Source organism: Morone saxatilis, unplaced genomic scaffold, assembly GCF_004916995.1.
Source record: "Morone saxatilis isolate NCDOM2014 unplaced genomic scaffold, NCSU_SB_2.0 Contig15, whole genome shotgun sequence".
Classification (NCBI taxonomy): domain Eukaryota; kingdom Metazoa; phylum Chordata; class Actinopteri; family Moronidae; genus Morone; species Morone saxatilis.
The window spans coordinates 14,413,456-14,424,979 of record NW_023339707.1 but is presented as its reverse complement, the minus strand read 5'-3'; the positions used below and the strand labels follow the sequence as shown (position 1 = coordinate 14,424,979).

Sequence of the window (11,524 nt, the reverse complement as noted above, 5' to 3'; positions counted from 1 at the left end):
TCTGATAACCAGAGAGTCAAGACTGGTAAAGGGCAAGGATAACTCTCTTTCTCTCTCTCTCTCTCTCTCTCTCTCTCTCTCTCTGCCTGTGTGATATAGATATATATCTGATCAAATCTGTCACAGGACCGGTCATGCTGTGTACTGTAGTTGCCCTTTTGACATTCACCATATTAGCCCTTAGGGTTGTGTTTGTCCCTAGATTACATGATCATTAGTCATTTTTTTTACATGGTACTTGTTTTTATGTAAGTAGTATGCTACCTATGTGATATTCTTTTTTCTTTTTGTATAATTATCTTTATTTAATTTTAATCACTTCTGTTCTTTTTATAATTACTTAAACAACACATATCTCTCTCACACCTCGACCTGTTCGACCTTACTCTTTCCTAACCCCCGCCCTCCCTGTTTGCTCCTCTTCACTTAAACATTTACCACCGCCACTTTGGGACGCAAGCATCAATTATACTTTTCAGATGGGATGCCAGTCATTTCTTTGTGCGTAATTTAAAAACTAACGACAGCAGAATTGTGTATAATGTGTCATTTCCAAATGCATTTAATCCTACCATGGCACACCCAAATTCGTTTCTTGGATGAACAAAAGGGGCAACCTAATGTAGCGCGTAATGCTGGTGCGTCTTTAAAGACTGTCCCGGAAAAAATTAGGCTCTGGTATATTTATGAGTAGCCTATTTGAAAATGTCCTATCTATGGGCAATGACCTTGTTTAAAAAGAACACTGATTGGGCTCCGCTTGTGTGTGTGCTTGAGCGCGTGTCTACAAGGCATAGAGGGGGGCAGAGGGGGGCGGGCACGCCCAAACGATGGTGTTGAATGACGCCCGTCTGTTGCTTCTTGTGTATATCTATGCGTCCTGCGATTGGATGAGGATAGGGAAAGGTACCCAGCGCTGGCGCGCCGTGGGCGGGTGGAAGGCCTGTTTATAAACCCAGATCTTTCCCCGTGGGCGGGAACAGCAACAGTAGAGAGTGAAAGTGAAGCGAAGGGAGAGAGTGAGAGAGACGGTGGAGGAGACGAGGCTGTGGCGGCGGCTGTGGTTGACAGGGGTTCGCAGAGGGGGCGAGGCGGCCGCCCCTGAATGCGTCTTCATCCGCGCATGGACGACCACCTCAGCCTCCTGCAATCACCGCCGCCGAGCGCAACCAAAACCCGGGGCGACAATCTGGTGAACCACGGATACACCGAGACAGAGGCCGACGTGATGACGGTCGTGGCGTGTGACAACATGCTAGAAGAGTCGGCGGCTCTCCCGGGCCACCACTCTCTGGACCGATATGAACCGGACCACGAATGCTGCGAGAGGGTCGTCATCAACATCTCAGGGTTACGCTTCGAGACACAGCTCAAGACTCTCTCCCAGTTTCCAGAGACACTACTGGGGGACCCCAAGAAGAGGATGAGGTACTTTGATCCTCTCAGGAACGAGTACTTTTTCGATCGAAACCGACCCAGCTTTGATGCCATCCTGTATTACTACCAGTCTGGCGGGCGCATCAGAAGACCCGTTAACGTGCCCATTGACATTTTTTCTGAGGAGATCCGGTTCTATGAACTGGGTGAGGAGGCTATGGAGAAGTTTAGGGAGGATGAGGGCTTCATAAAGGAGGAGGAGCGGCCGTTACCAGAGAATGAATTTCAAAGACAAGTGTGGCTGCTTTTTGAATACCCAGAGAGCTCGGGTCCCGCACGGGGCATAGCGATAGTGTCTGTCCTGGTCATTCTCATCTCCATTGTCATCTTCTGCTTAGAGACATTGCCGGAGTTCAGGGACGACAACAGGGATCCGATCACCATTGCGCCTGTGATAAATGGCACACTCCCATATTTCATCAGCCCCTTCTCAGACCCGTTCTTTGTGGTGGAGACGTTGTGTATCATCTGGTTCTCCTTCGAGCTGCTGGTGCGCTTCTTTGCATGCCCGAGTAAAGCCACGTTCTCCAAAAACATCATGAACATCATTGACATTGTGGCCATCATTCCCTATTTTATCACCCTGGGCACGGAGCTGGCAGAGAGGCAAGGAAACGGACAGCAGGCCATGTCATTAGCCATTCTGCGCGTAATAAGGCTTGTTCGGGTGTTTCGCATCTTCAAGCTCTCGCGTCACTCAAAGGGGCTTCAGATTTTAGGACAGACTCTGAAGGCCAGTATGCGTGAGCTGGGCCTGCTTATTTTCTTCCTCTTCATTGGCGTCATCCTCTTCTCCAGTGCTGTCTACTTTGCTGAAGCAGACGACCCAGATTCGGGTTTCAGCAGCATCCCGGACGCATTCTGGTGGGCTGTTGTCACCATGACAACCGTCGGCTATGGGGACATGCACCCCGTGACAATCGGGGGAAAGATTGTGGGGTCTCTGTGTGCCATCGCTGGTGTGTTGACCATTGCCCTGCCTGTACCCGTTATCGTCTCCAATTTCAACTACTTCTACCACAGAGAGACGGAGGGCGAGGAGCAGGCACAGTATCTGCACGTGGGGAGCTGTCAGCCTCTGGCAGACACAGAGGAGCTGAGGAAGACTCGCTCCTCTTCCTCACTCAGCAAGAGCGAGTATATGGTGATAGAGGAACACGGGATCAACAGCGCGTTCAAACAGCAGCCCAACTTCCCCACCACCGCGCAAAACAACTCGCAGAATTGTGTGAATATAAACAAAAAGATTTTCACCGACGTGTAGCCAATTTTAGAGTCATGGCCCTGAACGCAGGAGGGGGGGTGGTGTGTCAACACACAGCTGGTTCTGTCGTTGCGCACCAGCGTGGCAGCGGTAGATCAGATGAAGAAAGAAATGCATAAAGAGGATGAGAAAGAAAGAGAGAGCAACCCCTGTCTGTTCAGAGACGCTGCTTTGTGCTCCATTCAAAGAATCAGGATTTTTCATTTCAGTGATCTGAGTTCATAATTCTTTATGGTTCCATTCGCGCTTGGAGAGTAAGAGCTCCTTAAAGTATTAGGCCTACTATTCTTCTCTGACTGAGGGAATTGACCTGTTGTGCATTGTGCAATAGCCAGTATATTATCACAACAGGTAATAATAGAAGCTTTATAACTGTGAAAGATGAGTACAAATGTATGATACTCGAAGGACACTCACATTGTATTAACATGCGTTATGAGTCGTGATTCGTCAGTCATAGCCTATGTATAATATTCAGAATCATTTAAATATGTGTGTGTGTTTAAACACATGTGATGTCTGAAAAACACAGTTCTGCATATATTATCTCAATTAGACCTTTCTGTGTTATGCCTTTATTGTGCGTTAAAGTCTAGTCCAAATGCTTCTGTCTTTAAAAATAATCCCTTATAATTCCTTGGAATGAACTGTCCTGGTAGGCTATTTAATGCGTAAATGGCATCATATAAACACGGCGGCCAGCCGACTGTTAGTGCCCTTATTATCGGTGCAAGACACACGTGAGAGAGGAAAACACAGCGCTCTTTCACGCACACACACAGCGATCAAAGATGGAGCGTGCTTCTCTTTGGATGCCTCAAATATAGCCCGCTGTGATGCAGTCTCCATGGTGACGGTCGTTTCCTCGGTAACCCCGGTCACCGTTGCCATGGCACCCTTGTTTCCACAGAAACCCCCCAGATGGCTTGGAAGCTATATTGAAGATTCTCATCAAAAAAAGCTTGTCTTCAGTCTCTAATAAGACTGTTTTGTCATTACGCTTTGCGTGCGTAAATACAAGCCAAAACATGCCCAGCGCCACTATCGCTAATCAACAAGCTCACCTAGTGACTTTAACATTGACAAAAAAAAAAAGCTAATTGGAGTAAGAAGGTCTGTTTTCAAATTGCCACAATGGACTGAAAATGAACCAGGTACAACTCAGAGAGGCGATGAGCAGGGAGAGGCGGGAGGAGAGGGAACGCGTGAGGAATTATGAATGGACTGGGAGCACATTGTGTCTGGCTGTCTGGAGTGCACTACTGCGGGCGCTCAGCAGAGGCTGCTGTCCTCCCACTGATTAAACTGGTAAGTTCTGGGCACTGTCATGGCTCTGTCTCCTTGTGAATGATCCCTTTACCTTTGGCCATGAAAGCAGTGTTTTTACTGTTTGCAAATTGATGTGTTTTATAGACATGTCAATTCTGGCAGGTCAATTCAATCTGGAGAACAACCCTGAAGAGAATTATAGCTTCTTGAAATTACATCTCTACTTACAGGTCCTTACAATTGTTACATTGGTTTTATAGTTAATCTCACAACATAATGTAAGTGAGAGTTCAGTGGGTTAATGTCATATCCTTTATTCATGTTTAACAATGAAGTAACCTCTCACTAGTTGCAGGTATGTATACATTTAGACCTCCATCAGCCTGAGTGTGTGGGCTTTTGAGATTTGTGTAATGGGCGTGATGCTTCTGCAGTGTTCCCAGGTTGTCTTTAACCTTCAGCTGACTTTGTCAATGAAATGAATAAGGGCACTAACAGCATGCACCCACCCAGTGTGTCTCAATGGTGACTCCTGGTGGCCAGCACCTCGTGTTAACAGAACAGGTGGCTCCTACGGCTTTGTGACCCCTGTCTTCTTTTTCCATTCATATCAAAGATACACAGAGGTAAAATAACTATGAGATACCAGGCGGCAAGATCGAATAGAGAGCTGCTGGTTTGACACTGGTATTGTTGAATACATTCCGCAATAAAATCAAATGTTTGATGAATGGGCATTGTTTCTTAACGCAGGCGGTATATTATGCATTTTATCTTTTAAAACTGAAAATTATCACTTGCAGGCTTATATCATTTAGTTTATATTGTAGACTCAGTGTGTGATTTTTTTGCTTTACCATCTCCTTGAAACTGCTGCACTGCTATCCCTGCAGATTTATGTCTAGATTTATCTTTAGTGTCCTCCCTGAGTGTGATTACTCTAACTAAAACAGAGATAAGGCTGAGAGAGAAATAACATTTTAAAAAATTGTTATCAAAACATTAAAAAATTTATCAAGCAGCCATGTTCCGAATCTATTCAGTGTGGCCATGTATGAACACGTGTGTGGTAATACAGTAATAATACATATACCTCTCCAGTGATAATAAGGGCAGTCTCATTAGCTGACTTGCCCTAAGGGCAGAATGGGAGGTCCCATAGAATGATCTCTCCATTGATTATTCCTTTCCGTTTTGACCTCTGACCTTGACTTCATATTTCTTCTGTGAAAACCTCCATATTGTATCAGTTAAATGACCTGCTCTTTTCTCAGGTCACGTAAAAGCTCGAGTGAGGAGAAACACTGGTCCATCGATCAGTGTGCGAGATATATTGTGGAGGAGACTGTTTATCATCTAACTAAATTGTTCAGTCTAGAAGCTGTTCTCATGGGCATGGGATGGATAGTTAGAGACAAATACACAGACATAATACAATACTGTACCATGCATGCTTATCTTTTCAATTCTTATTCTGTCCACCCTCTACTAATGTGCATCTCCGCAGCTCAATCGAGTTTAACATTTGTTTCTTTCACAGCCTCTAATTACCTCTCCCTACCCAAGCTCCTCTTAGTTAAAGTTTACTACAGTGTAGACATGTAGCTGAAGCTCTTAGATAGGATAAATTGCAATAAGTGATCTGTTAAGATTTCGATCAGCTTCAAGATTAGGTTTTTGGATACATTTTGCCCTTTGCGTTACAGGACAGTCTCTTATGCAAAAATGTCCTGCTCCTCTCCTCTCCTCTCCTTCTGAAGTGACAGTGTTTACAGTTTGATTTTTTGCGTGAGTGGTAATGAGACAGCAGGGAGAAAAAGAGCAGCCTTGCGTTGTTAATAAGACCACCGAGCTGTGTGATGGGTCTGGCTATGCTGTGTGGCTCTAACAATTTAGCTTTTCCTCCTCCTCACTCTCTTTCTTTCTTTCTCTCTCTCTCACTCTCTCTCTCTCTCCCAGGTGAAAGTTATACCACCAGTTATTGCACAGACCTCCTGGAACCCCTGACGACCCCAATTAGACTGCTTCCTATTGAGGTAAATAGACTGTATTTGATTAGAAGACATGGGTGAACTTAAACTAACATTCGCTGATAATTATTTAGAAAGGTTTTAACATTTTATAGCTGTATGGATTACCTATTAAGCTGCTGTAACATTTTTTTCTCCTTTAGGAGCGCAATGACTGGTCTTCCTGTTGGGCCAAAGTTAAGAGTTGAGACAGAACTCCCACTGGATAAATTTTTCTTCCCCTGCCCTCCTCCTCCTGACTGGTGTCCTCAAACCTGGACTCCTAACAAGCGGTGCCTAGCAGGTCTCCCCCTCCGGTGGATCACCACTCAACCCAAAATGCAATTGCAAGACGGAAGAAAATGTATTACATATTCCACGTAGAGTTTTGTAGCTGCGGTTTTATGACTGCTTCTGTTCTGGAGTTAACACACTGTGAGTGGAACCATCACAAGATCAAAAGTGATTCAGGCAGTGACAGAATTCAGCTGGAACTGTGTTATGGACTCTAGCATTTCTCCATACCGCTTTCTATATAAAATCCAAAAGGACAGATTCAGGAAACAGCCAGCAATTTTGCAAAGCACATTTCATTCCTGGACTTTCCACGGATTTCTACATTCTGTATTCATGTTTCTGGGTAATGATATTCATTACGGACAATAACTGACAAACAACTTTTGCTTCAAGTCAAAAGTGGCAAAAACTGAGGCCAACCGTCATTTGCTGATATGAAACTGTGATACAAATCAAAGACTGTTAGCCATATGCCTTTCTTAGCTCTGTGTGCTCTGTATTGCTAATATGTGAAACATACATACGTACGTTTGCTGGTTGCAGCCGTTCCTCTGACGTGGAGAACAATACAAAGGCATGCACGTACACACAAACACAGACATGCAAACACGCACACACATATACACATGCCTGTGAATGGCTCTCTTTTATCCCAGAATGCATTTGTGTTTTTTGAGATGGGGCAGAATATTGTCAGGGGAAGGCTTTGTATACCAGTATTTGTTCTGTGTTATTATGTGCTGTCTTAAACATGACCCATATAAAGAGATTATGAGTTGTATTGTCTTGATTTGAGAGGGGCTGCTGCCTGCTTTGACTCAATTACTGAGAGAATGGCACTCATTTATGTCTGAGAAAATATCTTTGTTCAGTTACTGACCTTATTACCTATTCTGTGTGGGTACAGTATATTTCTATTATGTCAAATATGACTAGAGACATTTGAAACAACATAACCATCTCTGTGTGGATGTTTCCCTACAGTAAATCCACTTCTATCATTCACTCCATTATGTTGTTTTTTAGTATTGCAACCTATTCAATTTGTTTTTCATTATTTAACAGGGCAATGGTGAAATAAGGGCAGAGCAAATCATCACATAGTTGACAGTAGGGGACTAGAACAACTGATTACAGTACTTTTGCAATATAAAAAATGTGATTCTTTGTAGGATTAAAAAAAATAGTGACATATTTCATCATTCAATGTTGCTGTAATTTCATAAGTTAGTCAGAGCATAAATATCCAGAATAATTCAGTTGACACACAGCTCTCCATTTAACAAGTGTTTCCCATGCAGAGCCTCACACAGTGAAAGTCTTTTAGAAGCGAACAACAGTGTTTGGCTCAGAGCCCTTTAGACGGCTGGTTCCAGAAAAATCTCATACAACAGAAATCACCAGTGTAGTTGTGCTGAACATACAGAACAAGGCAACCTCTCTGTAACAGGGTGACTGGGCCAGTCCTTTATGAGAGCATACTCAATCTATTGGCAAACATCAGCGAAATAGAAGGATAATATAAAAAGCAAGAGACTGTCTCACAGATTTAAGAACTGCAACATCAGAAGCAGTAGGGATTTATATCTGACTTGGGAAAAGAGATTGTGAATCCCAGTATGACATTTTTTTTTCCAGAATTGCCCTGGAATAGGAGTTGAGCCAGGAATAATTTAGCCACGTTCCACAAACACACTTTTAACCCAGGGTTGACCTAAGCCCAGGGCTATATGATGCTGCCACAAATTTGCTCCCTGAATTGCATGACTGGACTGTGTATGAGGGTAGTGGAAAACTTCATATCATCCCTGTGCAGAGGAGATAAATATTAACATTCTACCAGAGGTTTGCAGCCATCACACTGTCATCCTGTGTATGAGCAGCTGTGCTTTATAGCTCCAGAGAGCCCACCAGCTCGCCAGTAACTCTGCTATCTCTCTAGGCTATTGTGTGTCCATGAGTAGCAAACCGTCTTTCTGTAAGGCTTATTGGAAATGTATTGATCGTTCCAAACGTTCAGCACAGCACAATTATGGACACGTCTCCCTTAAACTCGTTCTCTTTCTGGCTCTTTGTCATTTTCTTTTTCTGGCTTTATTACCCAATATGTTAGTGAAGGATACAACTGAGATCACCAAATACCTATGATGTCATCAAAGCTCACCACCAGCCAAGGCACTACAGCAGGAAATCTCCATAGCAACAAGGGAGGGTTGCTGGTAAGATAAAGAGAATAGACATATAGAACAGATTCAGCCCTCTGCAGGTGCATTGACGCTGCCAGTACAAACTGTTGCAGCAATTATGTGTACAAGGCTTCTGAAGGGTGGAGGCAGGGTGTCTTTTTGTGTGTTTTTATCTGTTTTACGGTACTGTGTGTGCTTGTGTGTGTGTGTGTCAGAGGATCAGAGTTTGCCCCACAGGCAGATTGAATCTCACCATGCAGGGACTCCACAGCAGGTCTAAGTAGAGTTAAGACAATACCAACACAACCTACTCATGAGCCAACATTAGATTGTATGCATACACAAACAACATAGATGATTACAGGGCTAATTGACAACAGCAGCTAACGATAAATGGATATTCCAACATCTCTTGAAAGATTAAATTACTTAAACCTCCAATAACAGGGACAGCTGAAATAAGTTGTGAACACTTACATTGACATATTGTTACCTTTTAAGTTGATAATACGAACTAGCTATTTATCCAGCAGTTATGAAGCAACATTATCATTAATTTGGAGTTGTGTTTCTAGCGATCTGGCATATCTAAGGCCTATATAAACTGTCTTTTAGCTCTGTTTTTAGGTTCTACCAGCTACTGAGGAAAATGTCTCTTCCAAAGCTTCCAAATATTCATTTGCCAGTCGCAAAATGTGTCTGCTGAACTGGTGCTAAGCAGGTTGCACACAGTGGGTTTTTCGTTAAAAACAGGTGCCTGCTGTGGCCACAAACTGTGACGCTATGAGAACGGTGAGAGTGAACCATAACAGTAAGTCACAGCCCAGTCAGCTAAACCATGAGCTGAAACTCACTATGAAGTTTGGTAAAGTTGAGAGCATCTGCAATTTCAAGTGCTAATTCTCTGTTCTTTAATCACTACGAGCGACCCCACCATCGAATGTATGAAATAAGAAAAGTTTATTGCACATAATGAACAAATGTGAACCAATGTGGTATACTGAAGGATGAGGGGAAGGAGTTGAGAGATGAAGGGATGAGGGATAAAGGGATGGGGGATGAACGGATGAGGCGTGCTTAAGTATATTGTGAGATGAGTGCAAGGCGTGGTCTTTGTTCCCGAACCTAGTTATAAAACTTCATTTGTTTTCATTTTGGCATTTGAGTTTTATTTTAAAATATATTAATTACAGCCATATAGAAGCTATCCAACAAATAGTGTAATGTTGGAGGCTGTCATATGTTGTTCAGATTGTATAGCTCTCTGATAAAGCTGGTTTGACTTGACCTGAATTTATTTAGCACCCTTAAAAACAATTAGACATTTTAAAATTAGCACACCCATCACAGATTTCCCCAACATACATAACATGACATATAAAAATATTTCACATTTTCATCCTTCACACCTGGTACACATGGTTCACTTATTTCTTTGTGACTTTTAATGGTCTGATATGTTTATGTTCACTGTCAGAGTCACCCCACTGGCAGCTGGAAAGGATGGTTTCTAAGGATGATGATGCTGTTGCTAGTGCTTCCAGAAAATCGAATTATTACTGGATGCTGATCAGTTCCAGTTTCCCGCCACCAGTACAGGAGACAAGGTTGGATTCTCTGTCCAAACCCAATGTTCTATTTGCAAACACACTAAACCGTTTCAGACATCCACATGTAGACAACACATGCCAACATACAAACATTTTAACCCAGATGTTAAGATGCATTGGATTTGTTTTCTAGCTGTTGGATTGGGTGATCGGCTGCCAGTCATCTCAGTTTTTGCTGTCAGAGCAAACAGACAGATGGTGGAGAGGGCGATGGTGTAAAACAGACGGAGAGAGAGAGATGTTGCTGAGCTCTACTGGATGACTCATCACTCTGTCACTGTGACCTTTATCTGTAACCCTTACCACCTCTATTGTTCGATCCCTCCCCTTCATTTTCATTTTCTGCACAACACCACACAACTACATTTCCTGCTGACTACCTTCTTCTTCTTACTTTTCTTTTCTCCCAATTTGCTGGGGGAGATTTCCTTAGTCATTCCACAGTCAATGAACGCTTGCCAACGTCACGCTGCCAAACTTCATTGTAAAAGAGATTTCTGCATATATCATATGTATGCAGCCGTGCATATGTAGTCATGCTGATATCAATATTCCAAAGTTTCTTCTCTAAGCTAAGCTACACATCCAGAGTTAGGTCATTGATTTTTCCTTGTTTTCGAAGGGCTGACAAAACAACAGAAAGTGAAACCACATCCAGAATCAATAGTAGAGTACTCTACTCCGAAGGTAAGGACATATCTCATCATGAAAGTGATCATCATCAGCCTGGCTGCTCTCAACAGGCAGGTAGAGAACTTCCAAGGTCAATCTCTAAATATAGAGGGACCCCAGAGGGCGACATGCAGGGAGAGAGTCAAAATGAGGGGAGAAAATTAGGAAAAAAGAGGGATGAAGGGTCAAAATAAGCTAAGGTGGCAATTATGTTGCTTGGCTGGTTGTCATAAAGGAGAATGCATGTTGTGGAGTGCTATTTTGAGGCCTATATGCCATATTTAATTAGGAATACAAGGACAATTTCCTTGTGTCCAGTGAAATGAAAACTTAGGTGGCATGTGGAGCTGTCATTCAGTAATTTTTGAATATTGACAGGAATGGCATGTAATACACAGTCCACGGTGGTACTGTCATGTTTTAACTTGCCTAGGTGTGGCCGTGTCCCATTTTCAACTAATGCTCATTCAAGTTAACAATAGGAAAAGCATCCAGTTGCAACATCCAGTTACACTTTCAAAATAAAGCTTGCTGAGGTCGCAGTTTGGTTAGTTTTAGGCTAAAAAACTACTTGGATAGGTTTAGGAAAAGATCGTACCTGAAATCAGTGTAGACTTTTGGTCTGACATTGGACTCAAATTGACGTTGCTTTTTATACTACTGCCGGTAATGCACCTTCACACACATATGTGTACTTGTCATATTGTATCTTATCAAGACAAAATGTAACACAGGCATGATATCCTCTAGTGGACAGAGAGAAAGCAGAGCATGATTTAT

The 11,524-nt window shown here is 42.9% G+C and overlaps 1 protein-coding gene across 1 annotated transcript; it reads left to right on the top strand.

Annotated features, from left to right (window-relative positions):
* Positions 1-948: 948 nt before the first annotated feature.
* On the top strand, positions 949-7,010 carry LOC118324088 (potassium voltage-gated channel subfamily A member 3). The gene is made up of 3 exons (XM_035656228.1): positions 949-4,009; positions 5,930-6,006; positions 6,144-7,010. The coding sequence occupies exon 1, from the start codon at positions 1,106-1,108 to the stop codon at positions 2,699-2,701; it is 1,596 nt and encodes a 531-aa protein (XP_035512121.1). The 5' UTR covers positions 949-1,105; the 3' UTR covers positions 2,702-4,009; positions 5,930-6,006; positions 6,144-7,010.
* The last annotated feature ends 4,514 nt before the right edge of the window (positions 7,011-11,524 follow it).

Bases quoted from the DNA above. Each gene is read 5' to 3' on its own strand.
- LOC118324088 (XM_035656228.1), top strand. From the start codon at position 1,106: ATGCGTCTTCATCCGCGCATGGACGACCACCTCAGCCTCCTGCAATCA.